Raw genomic sequence first — 20,655 nt, 5'->3', positions numbered from 1 at the left:
GTGCTCTTGTTTGTTTTGATGCACTTGAACAACACCTGTTGATCTTTCTAAAGGTTTTTATCAACACTCTTATTAGACACAGAAGTGCTACAATATGCAGTATAAAAGACATGTTGCTAAATAGCTAAATGAACTAGAAACCTGACAGCTCTCAGAAGATACTGAAATGCTTTTATAAAAATAACAACAAATGGAGACGTGTCAACAGTATCAACATTGAAAGAAACAAAAGGAAATATACACTTGTACACATATCCCAAAAATATTAAGGCGGTTGAAATATTAAGTCAAGACAACCAAGTTAACACTTCATAAGGTGCTTACATAACACATCCACATCAGGCTCATGAATACTTTACTTCACATCGATGAATAATATCAGCGTCATGACACACTTGCGTGGAATGGAAGCGGCATAATAACACAGAGAAAATACAATTGGGCTAAATAATGCCTACAATTATTTACATACTCAATGTCTATGAGTTAATGGAAAAATACCAACTAAAAGCTCTGCTATCAGTTTGCAAACTCACCTCAACACACAGTTCAAAGAGTATGCCTTTACTGCTTCTCAGTTATGGATATTTATGTGTATTTCATATGTATTTTGAGGTTCCTATGAATGATGTGAAAATGACCTAATTAACCTTGAAGAGCACTTCCTTCTTTATTTGAAAACCTAGCATTGACTGTACTTGAAATACAAATGCTCATCCGTGAATATGCAATGAATCATCATGAGCCTGTTGGAATAAGTGAAATAAGCATCTTATAAAGAAAAAAGCGTTAATATTTACTCAAAAGTTGTCATGATATACAAATTCACAGCCAGTAAGTCAGAGGATTCAGTTTCACATTCTCAAATGTTTACTCTAGCACGTTGATATTCGTCTGGTATGTAACTTTGATAATATACAAAAAGATTGAACAGCCTAGCAGTTGGAAATAAAAATGAAACCCCTCGGCAAGCAACAAGGCCCATCCGAACATCAATCTACTTTCCTGCATTTTATCGGATCAGACATTATGCAATATAATACACTGGAAGTAATATTGAAGCAAAGGAAAAAACACAGTTGTTAATAGCTTGAAATAAATACTTCCATACTTAAAAAGCTGCCATAAAGAGATCAGAATATGTATCTGTTACATTCATACATCGGGCTGTCCTGCAGGGAAGAACAGTTGTCTCTATCTAAACAACAGGGGATAAAGTACAGCTGCATTCCCTTTAACATGTTAGAGATTAAGAGTAGGCTTTCAATACCATATCCTGTAAGTGGATATGATTGTTTCCCAATGTTTTCACTTTGTAACTGATACAACTTGTAAAAAAAAATTAATGGAACTACTGTTGTATGTTAAAATTCCCAGACCGTGCAGAAATATTGTAAACATTTCAGCTTTTTCTACTTTGGTACTAAAGATACAAATGATGGTTCATGAAAAGTGATGACTTTCATTACAGCATGGAATATACTGCATCTTGCTAGCATGAAGTCCAGGAGGTTCCATGCAATGAACACTGCGTTACAGTATGTGAGAAAGGGGACAATCAAACTGAATTATCTGTATCTTTTTTAAATGCATGTAAAAGCTTTTTAAAAAGGAAAAGAGTTTAAAAAACAGGCGGTGATGGTTAAAATGACAAATGTTCTGACAGGTTTGAAGTGGCTGTTCTTCAGCAACAAGTTCATCTGAATGAACAGCGCACCATTTCATAAACCTGATTCATCCACTAATACTTATCCATTTACACAGCAAACATTTCAAATATATATATCTGTACATAGATTTGTAGAATTAAATATATGCAGGGAGGGAAGAAACAAAAGTTCTCTTTCTATAAAGAGTCCAGATAGTTCCTCAAAAATATTGAGATTTCAGTAGACATATCTTCATATCTTAGTTTCATATTACACAACAGGAAATCCACTGTCACAGGACTTGGCCATGCGATACCCAAAAACCTATAATCCATTGTAACATATATATTATTAATTTGCAATATATTTTCTCTTTAATAGATAAAAGTGTTTCCGCTGAATGCTTTACATAATATGACAAATTGAAAGACTCTTTATCCCATCTTCAACACAGTCCAAATAGATTGTGGTACACTTGAGTGAGTAGTTCATTATAATATGGAAGTATCCATTGATTCAATTGTCAGACGAGGTTCTTGTGTCATTTCTGCAATGTGTGGTCCATATTTAAAAACACCAAAAGAGGTTATGATTTCTGTTGGGATGAAACACCTTTCCAGTAGTCTAAAATATCATGCAGGTCCTCATCCTTTGCAAACTGGACTTTCTTACGCAGTGCATGGCCCGCCGCCATGTATTCCTCATCTTTGTTCCGTTTCCGGTTGAATTTGAATTTGTCCCAGATGCTGTGTGAAGGTTTGCAGTAGTACTCGGGGCTGGAGGAGTAGCTTAGATTGTGATACTGAGATGACAGCTGGGAATATGATAAGTCTCTGCTGCGGGAGTGAGTGAGGGGCTCCAACATGGAGGTCTTGTGGCCGTCGGGACCATCGAGCTCCTCGATCTGAGCGTCGGGGTAAGAGTGGCGGTGGTCATTGTACTGACGCATCTTCTCTGCCTCGGCCCTCAGGATGGCGGCGGCGGGGTTTACGGTGAGCAGGGTCTCTCCTGTTGGGGAGCATTTCTCGATGTACTTGGATTCAGAGCGATAAGGCCTTGGGCTGCGCGAGGGCCCTCCTGTGGCGGTGCTGGGCCTCTTTGGCGAGACATCGGAAGTCCGATGCCTCTGCAGGGAGTGGTGATAGCTGTCTGTGTACGCTGGGGACAGGAGGCCAGCTTTATTCTGTGGGTGTTCTGATAACATCACAAGCTGGGGCTCTGCGTTGGACACTGCTCCAGACTTCCCTTGAAAAGAGGTGGATTCTGACTTGAGAGCATCTATACAGTTGTTAATAATCTGATTGACTTTATCCACCTCTTTTGCAATGGTGGAAATCTCTGCCACCGACCCCTGGCTATTCCCTGGCATTCCCATGTCACATTCCCTGCGTTCGTGGTGGTCCATGCTCCGCACCTCCATGTAATTTCCTTTCATCATTTTATGAGTATCACTCATCTCTTGAAACTTATACTGCTCCATTTCAGCAGCAGATGGTAAGTATGGCATACGTGCCATGTTCTCCCCGGCCAACAACTGCTTCTGCGACATTCGAGATATAGTCGCCCCCTCCAGCTCTTGCCCATATTTGAGCTCTATTATATTTTTCTTCAGGCTGCACGCTTTTTTGTGCTTTTCATCTTGCTGACGCTTTTTTCGCAAGCAAAAGTAGACCACACCCAGAAAAATGACCATGCTAAAGAGGCAGCCCAAAATCGTCATGATGTAATGAGTAGCAGTCGCATTGTTCACAGCTCTGTCCTTTCCATTCCAAGGGCCTGTAGTGATTGTCAGACAGGTGTGGTTGTGTCTGAGAGAATTGCGTATTGAAGCGACACAGTACGTGTAGTTAGTGTGGGGTTTTAGGTTTTTAAGGTCAATGTCCTCCTTTATATCTTTCAGGGTTTGAATATCTGTGAAAAAGCTGTTGTTGTACAGAACCAGAATGTACATCTTCTTGTAGGGGTGAGGAATCTGAACCGTGATGGTGGCACCTGTATTCGATACATGATTCAGTTTCATCACAGGGTTGACTTCCACGTCAGTGTAGGTTGTACTGATGGTAATGTCTTCTGGTTCTGTGCCTGAGGGGCAATCTTCCAGCCCACAGAGTGTCGAGTCCGGTGGGGGTGTCGTGGATTCAGTGGGCACGGCAAAAAAAGGTGTCGAATAGTCGTCAGTACACACAGTGGTGAGCATGTGAAGCGCATTTCGATATGCTGGTTTGTTTGGATTCTGGCTCAATAAACTATAACCAGAGACGCCAGGTGGGGAGTCGCAGACCATCCGCTCATTTGTCCTGTTAGGGAAAACTGAGAGCCATTTGACAAAACCAAATAATTCACAGGAGCAGTTGAATGGGTTGGTGTACAGCTCGCAGGTGGTCAGTTTATTCAAAGTGGTGAACGTAGACCCCTCTAACTGCTGGATTCTGTTCATAGAGAGGTCAATGTTCTCAATGTTGAGGCATTCCAAAAAGGCATTGGATGTCACAGTCTCTATCAGGTTTGCCTGGAGGTAGAGGTACTGCAGCTTTCCTAAACCCCTGAGGATCCCCTCTGTCAGGTTCCGCAACTTGTTGAAGCCCATTTGAAGGACTTGTAAGTTAAACTGAGCAGAAAAGGCCCCATCCTCTATGTAGGAGATGTCATTCTTCGTCATGTTCAGGTAGGTCAAGTTGGCAAAGCGACTAAGGGCAGAGTATTGGATACTTTTGATTTTGTTTTCATTCAGACGAAGGTCAACAATGGTGCTGTTGATATGCTGTGGGATGGCCTCATAAGGTGGTTGGTTTTGGCTACAAATGGCAAGCCAAACAAAGCCCTTTTCACCCTCAATCAGCCAGCAGTCTCCACTGACTCTGCCAATATGAGTCATATATACAATGGCTACAGACCAAAAAAAGGCACTCATCACCACGCCTGAGCCGCAGGCCATTGGTGCTTCTCTGAGAGTCATGTGCAGGGACCAAACAATTAAATGAGGGTGATACTGTGGTGGTTTCAGTGCAGCTGAGAAGGTCCTGTTGGAATATCAGCTGTATGTTTAGCTGTTCGCCGGGCCAGAAACATTCCTTTGAGATGTCTTCTCCTCATTGATGGATGGTATTGCCCCCATGTGCCAATCAGAAAAACAGGAGAAACCTTCCTTACACTGAATTCCTTTCATTGAGGTTTGCCTGCAGGAAACTTGTGGTGATGCTTAAAAGAGATTCTACTGCCTCGGGTTGGCTTGTGCTTTTCTCCTTAGAGGTTACCATCATTAAATGGTCTCATCTTATCGTTTCTGCCACTGTCTTCCCTTCTGTGTCTCTTTCATGTGCATGGAGGAATAACCTGCAAAAGACAAGAACACATAGTTGATATTAATTACATGTTATCAAGATAATAAATGCACTTCTACAGCATATGTTATAAATGAAATGTTGCAGTCAAAGCATAGGACTCATGTTTACTGGATGCCCTTGTTGTTCATGTCCTACCAATTATTTTGTACATAATTTAAGAGGTGTTTGCAGTCCCTGTGGCAGAATGCAATTTAAGGAAACTGTTGGCCAATTACCACTTGACAGGTCGGGGGAAGCAGGGTCCCTGGTTTCACACCATTAACCTGAGGACTGTCAGACGCAACTGAGGAAGGCCAATGTTTAGAAGCTGAATTAAATCAATTATACAAGACCGCATGAAAGGAAACCCGGATCAATGCATTTAGGTTTTTTCTCCGAAAACCATCATGCATAAATTAAAATCCTTTTGAGCACTGATTCTCCAAGAGAAAAGAGAGAAATTGAGCACAAGGTGTGATTACTGGATCTTCTTAAATTAAATTAAGTTTTTTTGCAAATGGAGAAAAGCCACGGTTGTAAAAATGCTCTTGCTCTTCTTATCTGCAGAGGCCAGATGAAAAAAGAAATCCCACAATGATATTTTCTTTTTTTGACGATTCTTTTTTAATTTGTTTCTGAAAAACAAAACACAGTATAAGAAATCCTTAGAACACTTTTCTTTTCTTTTGTGAATACTTCATCTGGTTATGTGCAGTTTCATACGATAAGATAATACCAGGAAATCCACTCAGTGATATACATTTGACAGAATGGTAGTAAATCCTACCGTATTTGAACAATACCACAAGCATTAATCATTAATATCAGCTGCACAGGAATATCTATCAAAAGTTTCCTATCATTTGCAAACATTAGCCACAATACGCATCTTGTCATACCAAACTGGCTGTTGTACTAAAACCCCTGGGTGTATCAGGGTATGTTTATTACATGTGTTCACCTTTAACAAAGTGTAGAGGTTATACTTATTTAAATGTAGATGTATTCAGTGCCCAAACATATTATATCACGTCACTTATCAGTCATTATTACAGCTTTAATTGCAGCATTTCATTTTCCAACGGTCAACACACAGTGACTGACATGTAAATTAAAAAAACATGTCATGCTGCTTGCTGCTCAGGTATGCAGTGACACTTAAAAGGCTGCAATCAACAGTAATAGTGTGAGTTTTGGAGCAATTTGTCAAATGGATTATTAAAATATTCCATTTGACAAATTGCAAGGGGAATTTATACACCGACGCAGGTTGACATTTATGAAGCAGATAAAAAGAAAACATATTGTTCAGGTAGTTACACAGATACTTCTGGACAAACCCAGAACTATTTAGGATGAGTGTGTACCACTCATAATGAACTGATGAAAGACATTTGAAAATGTGTTTGAAAATGAGCACATTAACCCAGAGATATTGATATGTGTAGTAGTCTAATCTTCTGTTTTTGAAAGCCAGTTCTGCCTCAGACCCAGGTCAACATGAGTAGCCTTGTGGGGGGACACAAAGGGCAAGAAGGTGCTTTAGTGTGTTAGCGTACATGCCTTTCACAACAGGGATAATGTTAGAATAGAATAAATGTGACAGTTTATGGCAGAGTAAATATTCTTCAAGATGGAAAACCCCACCTGCCATCATGGACCCAAAGGCCATTCCCCGCTGTCATCTGACCTTTTTCTGAGTTAAGTTTATCAAATTACAATCACAAGTGTTGTGGTTTTTCTCATACATCAAGCTGGGGATACAAGTCTTTGCACTGAAACGTTATTGATAATATTTCCTTTTTTTATCCTTGCTTTAGCCTGGGAAGCCTATTATGTGTGAATCTAGAGCTAAAAGGTTTAGCCTTTTTGTGATTTATATTCCATAAATTCGCTGTAGAAGAATAAGCTGGTATGTCTCTATTGCCAATTCAGCATGTCTGCCTTCCAGTTCCAGTTTGATTTTTTTTACCAAATGTGTTAAATGTTTTGCTATGTGCTGTTTGTATTGAATTACCTCCGATATTTTAGCAGGTAACACAATGGAACAATTAGGCAGACCATGTCAATTAATATTAGTCATGTCCAACAACAGTTCACCGCAAGTTTTATTCAAATGCACATAAAAGCAAGCATAACACAAATGAAGTGCCATTTTGCTGAAAAGAAAACCTTTTTTAATTGCAAATCTCCTCTGTTCACTCAATGTTATCAAATGATCTGCAATCGGGCTGAGATGACCAAGCCAAAAGCACCTGTCAGTGAAGTCAAGAGCAGATAAAGAGGATACATAAATGCTGTGGTGGACACTGCAACAGAATGCTAAAGGCTGCTATTACAAAACCACCTTCACAACGACAAAAGAGCAGCGGCAGGAGAGCATTGAAGAAAAGAACACTCTGGAAGAAAGAGGTTCCAAATCAAATGTTCCATGAAATGAATATGAACAAATTCAGCTCTGCAGAATATCTGGCAAGGCAAAGGAGCACTTAAAGAAAAACGGTGCCTCGTTATTATCCCCCAGTCTCTGACCTTTTATTGCAAATACCGAACGGAAGAGACTGTGCTCATCTGACCTGATCTCCACCCGCTCACAGCGTGGCACTGGTGCGAAAAACCCTTTCAGCGGCCAAATGGGAGTTTAAGTTAAACCTGAGAAGTCACCTCTCATTTACAATGCTTTGGCTGTGTTTTGTTTGTCCACAGTGACTCACCCTAGTGAGCCTCCAACTGATTCATCGCCCCAACACGGAAAGCCATGCATACATTAGAGCCGGGCGAGCACCCTGTGTTAGGGCAAACACAAATACTCGCAAGAGTGCTTACAATAAAAAGGAGAAACTGTAGATTTTGCATGTGGATTTTGAATTCTAACACTGTATCTTCCTCTCTTGTCCCAGTAAATTCAAAGCATATGGCAACAAAAAAAAACAACACCTGCGGTGTTGACTTGTAAACAAAGCAGAAGCTACTTTAAAATACAGTTTTCCTGCTTTGCAAATCACACTTATTGTGTATGCAGATCTTCAGATGAGCCTGAGGCATCCAGCAGGGTATGTTGCCTTAGCAGATCTTCTATTTGCCACCACAGACCCACTTTCCATAATGGCAGCAATCTGTATGGTCCAGTGTTAGCCCTGAGTGCAGCAGGCCAGAACACCCAAGGCATCAGAGCTGAGTATATTCCCCTATCAGACACAGGCAGCCATTCCACACTCTCTTTTCCATTTAGGCTTCATGCGGTGGGTAATGAAGGCTTTTCTTTTCCCTCTTCTGTGGATAACCTATTGAAACCCAGCTCTTGAAGAATGATTCAAACACTGCCTTGTACATTTCTGTCGCGGTTGCTCGGGGCCAGCTCATACTTCACTTCTACTCAATAAATCATTGGTTCTCTCTTTTTTATTATGGAAAAAGGCTAGAAAACATCACAGAGGCTGATGTAAATTTGGAGAACCAGAAGTCTGTATTTCAATCTTGCAGCATGTACAGTGAAGCAAATTAATTTGAGCGAGAAGAACAAGACTTGAAGAGTCTTCCAGTTAAAAGTCACACAAAAGTCTGAATCTTCCTTAAAGCAGAAGGTCAAAGTAGGTTTGTGCTAGTGACAAACTATATGTTGTGCTAGGTTGAATCGCACTTTAAATGGACTCAATCAGCTGCTGTGCCTTTTCGTGTAATAGTCTTTAAACCTGAAGCAGAGGAGTGGTCCTCTCTCTCAAAGAAAGCCTCTTAAATACAGCTCCGTTACAAGGGCCGGTGCTTCAAGGCGAACTTTGACAGAATATCCAGAACGGCACATCGAGAAACACAATCTACTGCGTCTCCCACCGCACAAACAGTTGTATATCCATTGCAAACCAACTAAACAGCACCTCTCCACACACACCCCCCCCCCCCCTCCCTGGTCCCCTTCTGTTTGTCTGTGTGTCCGTCCAAACAATTTCACCATGCATACTAAATGGGCATTTTTCTGTTCTGTCTCCAAAGTTCTACAATAGCATGATATCAAAGGAACTGTTTGAATCCCTTTCTGCCCGTGCTTTCTATCTCGTTCTTTGCGATGGTGACGGTGTCAGAATCTCAGGGGAACCTCTTCATCCATACCAATGACTGCCCTTTATTTGATGTCATTGAAAGTGCATGCACTCCTTGCTTAGAAGAATGGAAAACAAACTAAAGATTTAAAGACGGAAGTGTTGAATCAATTGGTTTTAAATGGAACTGCTTCTCTTGGGGAATGAAAACATTGTGCTCATTGAGGTACTGAATTGCTTTGTTCAGAAGGAGAAAGAGGGCACATATGCTTGGGTTATATCAGAGGATATTAAAGTCATAAATTAATTACTCTGGGAAATATGCCTGGGAAATAATTGATGGTCTTCATTGAGTTCAGCACTTTTTACAGCCACTCTGACATACTTGATGTGTCTTTTTCAGTAGGCTGGAGCTCAGCAAATGGAGTTTTAAGTTCATATAACCTAACTTCTGTGTGAGGAGTATTGTATGCCATCTTAATGCACTGCACTCATTTGTTTTCCAGACAATTATTCCTGCATGGCAATAGGAGTTGCTTTCATCCAAGTATTTATCTTGATATGACACCAAGGCTGGAATAAAGTAATACATGTGGTGATAAGGTACTGTATTTGGACTTACATAATGTAGGTGATTCGAAAAAGATTAGAAAAACACAGATATTTGTACGTGTTATTTACAGCATTTGCCTGAAATGTTCCCATAAATGGGAACATTTCACAGGATTACACTCAAATTGAAAGCAGCAACAAATTAATTTTGGCCACCTTGGGGCAGCGAAAACAAGCCAATATAATCAGTTGCTTATTTACACATCCAGCATAAGAAGTATTCAAGTTTAGTCGGGTTGAAACTTGAAATGTCCCCGCCACTGTACAGGATTACTAGTTTCTCTTTGTAAATAATGAGGGAAATTCGTGGATTGACTTATTTTACTTTATTTTATTTTCATTTATGTCTCTGTAGTCTTCCTGTCCCCTAAAACTATTATTTTCCTTTGTTTGTGTACATGCAACAAGAACATTTCACTGCAGCCTCTTTCAAATAATTGATAATTGACATGCCTGTTTTTTTGTATGTATTTTGTATGTAAATGTGTTCCTGTGCAGTCAAATAGTAAATTGGTCAACCTGTTTCGACAGTATTATTAAATCTACTAATATGGTGCATTTTGGCTGGTTAAAGAAGTCATGTTTAAGTTGAATGTTAGGTTTTTGTGCATGTAAATGGTCTGCAAAGGCTGACATCCCTGTGTTCCCTCCAGAGGGAGTTTTCTCCAACACAACCCCCCCCCCCCCCTTCTTGAACTGCTTCCATTGGAATCCTTTGTTCACGTCTGGACCATAATGACATCACTATGTAACACTTGTGCTTCTATTGGCTAGCGCTTCAACACATTGTACGTGATAGTCTAAAGGCCGCTACACACCCACCTGAGACCAAAGAACGCATACCGAAGGCGTCCGACTTTTATGTCAGCTACGTCGCCTGCGTCGGCTATGCCGCCCGCTACGCCGCCCGCTACGCCGCCCGCTACGCCGCCCGCTACGCCGCCCGCCTACGCCGCCCGCCTACGCCGCCCGCCTACGCCGCCCGCCTACGAACACACCGCAAATACTTCAGTCGACGAGTGGCAATAACTGTCCTTGCCAGCAGGCAGCGGTAGTGTGAACAGCCAATCAGAGTGATTGCTTGGGCCGACTTTCTCTGACCTTCCGCGGCCGATTTAACATGTTGAATTGGCCGCGGGAGGCATCGGGAGGTGTGAAAAGGTGCCGTAAAGAGACGACGGTGCGGGACACACCAACCTGAGTAGGGCGCCGCGAATGCCCGACTGCCTCTGACGGCCTCTGACTCCCAAAATCGGGTTGGTGTGTAGCCAGCTTTAGGAGTTGTCCAATCACAACAGAGCCGGCCAGCTAACCGATCAGAGCAGACTGGGCTCTGGTTTCAGACAGAGGGTGAAAAGAGGTGCTGCAGCACAGGCAGTATGAGAAAGATACAGAGCTTTTTTTAACCTTAAAGCATGTGAACATGTCACAATAGAAGCATAACATACATATATAAACCTGAAAAGTGAGCATAATATGTTCTTATAAGTATTAGGGACGAATAACATCTTCTTCCTACCTATTAGTACTGGTCCCTGCTAAATATGAACAGGACACAGCAGGTATTGCTGAGGTGTTACTCTCAATAACTGCTTAAAGTTAAATGACATATCCTTGAAGGGTAATTAAGGCCCTGAGTGCAAAGGTGGCGTTGTGAGAGATATGCCCAGACATCCTGAATTTGAAAACAGTCTATTGGAAAGTTGCACGCAGCAGTTACTACTTGGTATTCCACGCAGGTGTCATACTTTGTAAAACTTTAAATGACTTACTGCCCTGCCATCTCTTGTAAATTTCCAATATCTCACTCTATTGTTCTTCAGTGTATCAAGAGTCCTTCAGCAGGCTCATGACCTAGTATGATTCAAGCTTAGAGAGAGCAAAACATCTCATTACAACCTAAAAGCTCTACTTTTGGTGACACCTCTTATGTGAAGATGATAAGCCATGGAGAGTGGTTTTAGAATCACACCGCACTGATAGAGACAGATGCATCAGTGAAACCCTGAAGAGAATTAGGGCAGAGAATAAAGGAATTGGCACAATAACAAAAAACCAGAAAGCCAAAAAAACACATCCTGCTCAGCCTTTCACAGTTCTTTCTTCAAAATGAGCATTGTGATCTTTGCACTATACCATGTTCTATAACACAACCACAGCAGTTCAGCCCCACGGCATGCATACTGATCAGCAGGAAAGGGCAGCTGGGCTATAGGGAGCATTTATCAAAGGGACAGGAGCAAAGTAGAGTTTAATTTAATTCTGTACGTTTGAGAATAAGATACAACTTGGAATAACACCTGAAGGTTTAAATGCAATTTTCCAGGCCATCAACTGACCATCAACTTGGCTCCCTTATTTGGCCTCGGAGCCAAATCATCTGCCAGCAAGCTGACTCATGACATGTCGCACTAAAGTGGGAGCCGCTGTGACGCCCAGAGCGTGACAGGAAGTTATAGAAAACTATTCAGGCAGATTTAACAGGATTGCTGGGTTTCAATGCCTTTTTTTATATGTATCATCTTTATTAATATCTTATGTTCAGAGGGTTGATGAAACGATTGATGAAACGCTGACAAAATCAGACTCTTCTTATCTCAATCAATTGCCTCGCCATGCTGAAAGATTTCCCCACCAATTAACCTTCAGAAAGTGACTGGAGCTAATTCAATTAGTGTGAACTGCAGGACCGTGCTTCTGACTGACGGATTAACCGGCCTCAGTGTGAGTGACAGCCGAGAAGCCATTTATGCTGACAGAGCAACGGACACATTTAAGATAAATACATTATATCTGTACGATTATTTTCACAAAGAGTTTCATTTAATTGAATCTTCATCTTGAGAAGTTATTCTACCTTCGAGGGGATTTTGCAATTTTCATCTTGTAAAGATACAAATTCCGTCAGGGTTGACCTATTAACCATTTATTACAGCAAAATGCATTGTAATTTGCCAGTGTGGCACTGTTCATACTATGCTCTGGAATTAATCAAAAGCTGCATTCACGTCGAAAACGGGTCTGCACTGGCATTGTGTTTTTAGGAACAGAGCGTTGTCGCCCGACTTTGTGGAAGCGCTACAGAACTGCGCATAGCTCGAAATTGACGCCGGACATTTTCAAATTATTTAAAGTTTGTCCATGTTAAGCGCTGACCTTTTGATTCGCAACCAATCAGATAACAGCTTTATGTAGCACCAAAAGCTAGCAGGGGAGATGATCATAGAAACTAAACTAAACTGATTGTTTCACCCTAAGGCTCTGCGCCCAACCTGGTGGTGAGCAAAGAGCAAATGGCGTGTCATGTGAATGCATCTGAAAGCAAGTTTGACAGAGACAGAAAGATACATAATCAACATTTAATGAATGGGCCGTCCGGGGAGCATTTAAAATGGTGGTGGTCAGTGATTGGAGCAGCAGTACTACCAATAGACTCATGAAACAGGAGTTTCAATACATTATAGTTTGTGATATGAATGTTCGTCTACGTGCTCATGGAGATTATCTTATTCGTAATAACCTTTTTTTCCCTTCTTTTTGTAGAGAGAGTATCACAGTTGGGTCAAGGTGATAGATAAAAAAGCAAGCAAGTATATAAAGGGAACTGACTCTCCTGTTGCTGGACTTTGATTTATCTATGAAAAATGGTGGAATGAAAGGAAGCATGGTGGAGGCAAATGGAAACAACCACCTTGTGCGACGGCTGTGTTGAGAAATAAAACGGTCTCTGCCTTAAAAGGGAAGTTATTGTTTCTGACAGGGCACATTCTCTCAGGCTCAAAAAGAGGCAGAGTGCGCAACAGCTTGACTTTCACAGAAGTGAGAGGTTTTTTTGGTGGGCCGCAGAAAGCGGACTGCAGACTTGAAGGAGATTTCAACAAGAGATGACAGGTTGGCCACTGGGAACACTTTTATCCCAGTCGCAGAATCCCACCAATAAATGCTTTAAATGCTAATGGACATTAGTTCAGATTAACGGACATAAAGTGCTCTGATTACATTGTGTCAGAATTTGCATTTTTATTGCTGTTGTCCATTTCAATCTACCTCCACAAACCCACACAGAGGCAAAAGGAAGTATTTGCTTTGCTGATTTGGAAAAATTCACAAAGGAAAACAAATAGTTTAGTTTGTATGCAGACAAGATCATTCTTGAGTAGCTCTCACATGTGATACTATAGTTGTCACAGCCATAACAATGCCATTCAAGGTTTTTCCCACACGTCTCCTCTCTGGCAGAGGTTTTATTAGAAGACATCATTCCCTATTTATGGGAGCAAGAGCTTTAATGAGGGATTTAACAGCAGGTTCCACTACCAGCGTGTTTAATCCACATTTAAACACTGCTTCTGTTTCACAGATGCTCCTCATCCACGTTGCCTTTTGCACACTTCTTGTAAAATGCTTGTACAAGGGTGTCTAGTCAATAAATGTCTTCTGTGTCATAACCTGCTAAGCAGATGAGGCAGATGCAATCATCATTTTACAACAAAGTCTAGAAGGTCATATGACAAGATACATTACAAAGTGGACAGATGCCTGATGAGATTAATCATTAAGCATATGAAAGCACTCTTTTAGCAGGCCCCTGTTCAAATCACTGCTTTCAGTCAGGCCACACGTTTTATTTTCACTGTGACACATTCAGATTTTCACTGTGCTGTAAAATATGTGCATAGTTTTGTAAAAAGCTGCAAGTTTGAAAGAGACTTAACCATTTCAATCCTTTAACATACAATCTCAGTATCTAATTGGACAATAACAAATATTACAAAGATAATAATTCTAATATAGTATAATATATATATATATATATATATTATACTATATTAGAATGTTGTACAGTATATGCATAGCCTTGATTTATACAATTATGTATTTGTTTAAAGGTGGGGTAGGTAAGTTTGAGAAACCGGCTCGAGATACACTTTTTGTTATATTCCATGGAATGCTCTTAACATCCCGATAGCAATGAATATCTTAAGTGCTTTGACAAAAAATCCATAAAAAAATGTATCTGTGGAAGCCGTGGCCCTGTAAAAAGCACGACCAATTATTTACCTGCCTGTCAGCCTTCCATCTGTGCACAAACTTATCTCGTGCCCTCATTGGTTATGTGCGCGTTCGTGTGTGTTGGAGGAGGGGCTCTGTAAGGAAGTGGCAGATTTTCTCCGGTTGTGTATTTTCAAATTCTAGCGATCTCGAGCCGGTTTCTCAAACTTACCTACCCTACCTTTAATATATTTTCTTACTACATTTTGAGTGTTATTTTGTAGTTAGCGTGGTATATCATGTTTGCTTTTGATTAACATTTAGTCTGACAACTATTTAGCCAACAGCTATTATGGGGTAGCTGCTTACCAACCTGTATATTTACATAACCGTTTTTGTTCCCTGTATACCACAATCTTTTTTACATGTTTAATACACATGTTGACATGTTGTGTTATTGACGGTTCTTGCTTAAAACGTTTTTTTCTTGCTATAACTCACTACTTGCAACCAGTGGGGTGTGTTACGTGTGTGTGTAAAACGAAAACGTTGACTTTAATTAAATGTATTATGTCAACATATTTCACCTAAATGTATTAGGTTAGTTGAAAGCAATAATATTAAAGTTTAAATACAAAATATTAGATTCAACTTATTGTTATTGCTTTGAACTAACCTAATACAGTTAGGTGAAACGTTTTGACATAATACACTTCATTAATAGAAATAGAAAATGTAAATGTAAGTATATATTTCACAATACAGTATGTTGGCTGCCAGCTCTACCAACTGAGCTATACAGTCCACAGAAGTATGTTTTATAGATTATAGTTGAGATATATTCTGATATATTTGATGTAATATTGTTTTTGCACTCACTAGCACTTTTTGTATTGTTAATGTTTGCTTTCTACCTATTCTTGAGGCATTGTTTATCACCATGGAAGGGTTAAGCATACTTTTCATCATATGGCACCTCGGCGTTAGTTTATGTTTGAATTAATGCTCTTTAATCAAATAGTCTTAAAGCATACAGTACTCTTGTCTATACCTCCACACAATTTAAAAATAATAATGAAAATCAGCTTTTCTTTTGCTAAAGCAGCAGCTATGTTAGTATGCATATTGTTAGACCCAGTCACCATGCCCTTGTAGAAATGATGTCACTGTGCATGGAAGTCAGTGGTCTTTATTCATGATCCACCCACAGCTGTGTGCATTCAGGTATCAGGATAAAAGTCTCACATCTGTTGATTTAATCGCTTCATTCCCTCTCACTCGCTGAAGGTGAATTATTAAGTAAATGCAGCTGCTGTGGAAGCTTGGATACTCATGCATTTTGATTGTTCACAGTTGGAGACAACTGATCTCTGACGTATATATATATAAATGCAACTTAGACAGCATTATTGACTAATTTACTCACATCACTCCAACTGTATAGTAAACTGTTTTCATCAAGCAGATTTATTACACTTTCAACTTCAAAAACACCCTGTTTGAGTCATTATTTGCCAAAGTCCTGAATGGTTACTGCCCAGGTTGGACAGTCAGACGCTGACACTAATCTATAATCCATCTGAGGTCCAATTGTCAGCTGTAGTGATATCTTTCTCAAAGATAATAAAGAAGCATAGCGTTGAGGAGAAACACATGAGGCTATCCTTAAATGATGAGGTCACTTCAGATAAATAGAAATACCCCAACATAGCGGGATATGATGGAAATGATAGATAATGACTTTTATACTGTCATTAAAGTGATGTGTGAAATAAGATTGTAACGGAGGACGTGAGGCAGACAGATTAAAAGGTAATAGAATGAGAACCTGCAAATGCTTTACTGTGACAAAATGATGCTGTGATGGTTTTCTCATTTGGGCATCGTATCTCCTGCAATCTCGTTATCTTTGAGACCAAAGAAAACTTCTTTAAAACATCACTAAAGATGATTCAATGTGCCATAGGAAGATTCTATACCTGAAACGGGTTCACATACGTTTTAGGACCTTCAAATAAACTGTGACTCGCATAACATTTACCTAGACATGCTCATCAAATGCATTTTCATCACAATGTTTTGTTTTATTAACAATCTTTATGAAATGTAGTTTACAGGCTTACATAAGGCTTATTGGGATCTGTCTTTCATAAGAAATAAAATGGTAAATGTCAAAGAGACAGGATTTGAAAAGGTGATAGAAAAGCAGATCGTCAGAGATCCTTCTTAAAGGTGCATGGCCTGCAGAGATCCTTCTTAAAGGTGCATGGCCTGCAGAGATCCTTCTTAAAGGTGCATGGCCTGCAGAGATCCTTCTTACAGGTGCATGGCCTACAGAGATCCTTCTTAAAGGTGCATGGCCTGCAGAGATCCTTCTTAAGGCCCAGACACACCAAGCAGTCACCAGAAAACTCGCCGACGCCGACTGTTGCGTCGGCGAGTTCTCCTGCGTCTTGGCCAACGTCGCACTGGAACACACCGCAAAGACTTCAGCCGAGCACGTACGAACTGCGCATGCGTGAGTGGCAATAACTCTCCTTACCAGCAGGTGGCGGTAGTGTGTCTTCGTCATTCAAAATAGGCAACAACCGGAAGACAGAGAAGAAGAACAGACTGCGTGATCTAAACAAACAACAAATAGCGTGTGCGTTCCATTTTCACTCTCGTCCATGGAAAACATGTTTCGTGCGGTACTGGAGCTATCAGCCATTGGAGTGTTGCTTGTGGAAGACATTCTCAAGCAACCGTCTCTCAAGAGCTTATATATACAGTCTATGCTCAAGAGGCGGAAGGGAAGAATTAGGAGAAACCGCACTAAATGGGTGGAATCATGGATACAGCGAGAAGCTCATGGGGCTTTCCCGAACCTGTGTCGAGAGCTGGAGTTAAATGAAATGCCAGATTTCAGATATTTTCCTCAAGCTTTGGTAAAGTGTATTCTTTGAATGCAGATTTGGGTTCTGCCCGCTCTGTATTAATGTCATGTGGATTTTCCTGTCATGTTGACAGGTTATCATCATGTAGGCGTCAGAGTTCCCGTTAGAATATTTTTTCGCCGGTCAAAATGTCCGTTAAAGTTGAAATCTTCCGGACAAAAGTAGAAAAGTGCCGGTCAAAGGTCTTCTTTGTTATTTATTGAGCTTTAAAACAAATTGATATAATTCGATATTAAACAAACTAATTATAGATTAACTACATTATTCAAAAGTGTACAGTAATTTACAATAACACGGGAATAAAAAACGGAGTGCTCTCTCCCTCTCCTGACAGCCCGCCAATATCATGCAGCTCGCGGATCAGTAAGGACCTGACAGTAAAACTAAACATATCTATAACTAGTTTAGGTAGTTTGAGAGGTAATTAAAATAGCTACGTGTGATATTCTAACCTGAAGTGTGTGTTTTGTTCCGCTCACCGCTGCAGGTGATCATGCAGAGCTGCATGTCGACTCGTCAGCAGCAGCTGATCTCTCTCTCCCGCCAGATTAGACTTCACTCGCGTTTATGTCCATATCGATCAGATCTAGCTAGTTCTAGCTAATGATATGACTACCTGCTTATTAAAAGACACCTAAACAATAAGCGTCGCTATTCAACCGGGTGAGGCCACAAAGTATAGCGCAGCATTATGCATTTGTTCCCACCGGAACCCCGAGCCATTACCAACAGATCAACGCACAATCAAACCATACAGGACATCTCTTTCTCCACATTAAGTGTTAGACATTAGAATTTACTATTCTTGTCTGTCACATAAGTGGCGCAACTGAAGCGGTATTGCGCTAAAGGGGAAATTATTTTGACCGGACATTTTGACCGGAGAGATTTAGATTTGCCGGTCTTCAGTATATTTTACCGGTCATAGTCCGGTAATTACCGGCTAACGGGAACTCTGGTAGGCGTTGATAAAAGCTAATTCTAATGTTGTGTTATGTGTGTATGAAGGTACGAAATAAAGTTTTGCATTGCCTATCCTGCTATTTGTGTTTATTTCCATTTCCATGCGATGCTTTTATCCGAGGCGTCTCACAATAGGTAAATGAACAGCAGTAGACAGTATCTCATTTACTTAGACACTGTACTTAAGGACAATGTTGAGGTACTTGAGACTAATCCTGCAACTTTATACCGACAAATAAACCGATGAGATGAAAAACCGGACTTGACCAAACAAATCACGGAGCTCTCAGCAGAGGACAGCCGGGGACGCTCCCGCCGATATCAGAGATGTCCCTGCTATGTGTGTGAGGTAAGAGAGGACATTCAAGGGCTATGTTTGATGTCTTTTAAGTATCACCTGCTGGGGTTTAGCTGCTGTCCTGTGCCTTCTTAAATCGTTTGTTTACGTCCCTCACTTCCGTTTCGCTTCTCATTTGCTAGCTGAACAGGCAATCAGAGTGGTTTCTTAGTCCGACTGCCTGTGTCCGACACACGTGCGTCGACCGTGAAAGGCCAAATAAGGCGTGTCACGGCCGACGGTTCGGGACACACCAAATTGACTTTGGGCGACAGGGCACGTCGTCAGACTAACGAAGACGGCCGATTTCGGCCTGGTGTGTCTGGGCCTTTAAAGGTGCATGGCCTGCAGAGATCCTTCTTAAAGGGGCATGGCCTGCAGAGATCCTTCTTAAAGGTGCATGGCCTGCAGAGATCCTTCTTAACACTAGAACCGCCAGAGGTCGCTGTATACCTAAAACCGCCAACGGGTAAAATGTACCCGCCATTGATTTTCAAGGTACAATGTTCTTTTATTTATCATACAGAACAGTGAGTCTTGATCGCACAGGGATGAAACTTATACCAATAGAATCTGTGGACTCTCAGCTTTTCATATGATAATATAGTTTGTGCAGATAGCATGAAGTATAAAATATCGTTACCAGTGCTGATTTAAACGCTTGGTGTTAGACTTGTGTTTTGTTTAGGTACAAATCTCTCTATCTATCTATAGATCTATCTGTAATGCTCTGTTCTATGGACATATAATTGTCTACATAAACAGACGACGCGGACTACTTCTCTCATTCCAAGTGTCCATCTTTATTCAACTGGCACGTAACCTGCACACATGCTTACGTCCTCAACGTGAGCTCAGTCATCCAAGATTTTGTATTCTCCAAGATGTTACACTATCTATAACTATCTATCTGTCTATCTCTCTCTCTCTCTCTCTGTCTCTCTCTCTCTATCTATCTATAAGGAACCGCAGTAGACAAAAGGCGTTGCTATAGCAACACGTCATGTTTACGCTGCATTTTCTATGAGGTAAATATTACCCGCTGGCGGATATAGTTATAAATGACAATTTTTAACAACAGAGGGTGCTACATAACACACTTTTAGGAAAAGTCATGGACTGGGAGACTTGAATATTTTATTGAAAAAAAGGTATACAATCAAAAATGATCTCATCATGCAGATTTCAGATACATCTGTGTTTTATACAGCACATGCATTAAACATGGCGTTTCATTGTTTCATTGCTTCTAAGGTCTGGCTGAATGAATGGCATGTAATAAGAGGGAAGAATTGAGGTGTCATGATTTGAGAAAAGTCCCCTGTCATGCTGAGAAAAACGGTGGCACAGCAGTTCATCAGTGATTTGGAAAAATATCATTAGGGAAACAGTAATGAAGGGTTGACAGCTGTCTGTCAAATCTGTGTAGCCCTCTAAGACGTTCATTCATTTTCTCCATGATTGCCTTTCTTAGTGTTAAATCGCAGCCTGACTGCCTGCAAGTCATTTTTAACACCGTATGGGATTGGAATATATTTAATGAGATTACATGATGAGAACTAACCCTGTGTTAACTTGCTGTATGGATTATTTATGTCAATTAAAGTTCCATTTTAGCCTTTAGAGACTTTGTGGGCTATCATTTTATTTAAATTTTAACCTGTACCTAATACAAGTTATTGATCTTTCACCTTGACTTTCCTTATTTATTTTGTATTGAATATATATATCTCTTTTATACTTTTTTTGTTCAGTTTATTGTTAAATTAGTTTAAACTAAGACTGTGGTAAATCATTTCATTTTCA

At 40.5% G+C, this 20,655-nt stretch overlaps 1 protein-coding gene across 1 annotated transcript; it reads right to left on the bottom strand.

Moving 5' to 3' along the window:
- Positions 1 to 2,094: 2,094 nt before the first annotated feature.
- elfn1a (extracellular leucine-rich repeat and fibronectin type III domain containing 1a) lies at positions 2,095 to 4,708 on the bottom strand. Its single transcript, XM_034143626.1, has one exon. The coding sequence runs from the start codon at positions 4,603 to 4,605 to the stop codon at positions 2,236 to 2,238; it is 2,370 nt and encodes a 789-aa protein (XP_033999517.1). The 5' UTR covers positions 4,606 to 4,708; the 3' UTR covers positions 2,095 to 2,235.
- Positions 4,709 to 20,655: the final 15,947 nt, after the last annotated feature.

This window comes from Trematomus bernacchii, unplaced genomic scaffold (genome assembly GCF_902827165.1).
Source record: "Trematomus bernacchii unplaced genomic scaffold, fTreBer1.1, whole genome shotgun sequence".
NCBI lineage: Eukaryota > Metazoa > Chordata > Actinopteri > Perciformes > Nototheniidae > Trematomus > Trematomus bernacchii.
Note: the sequence above shows the minus strand (reverse complement) of the source record. Positions and strands in the feature narration are given on the sequence as shown.

What these genes read in the sequence shown, in the direction of transcription:
- elfn1a (XM_034143626.1), bottom strand. Translation starts at nt 4,605, where the DNA reads ATGACTCTCAGAGAAGCACCAATGGCCTGCGGCTCAGGCGTGGTGATG.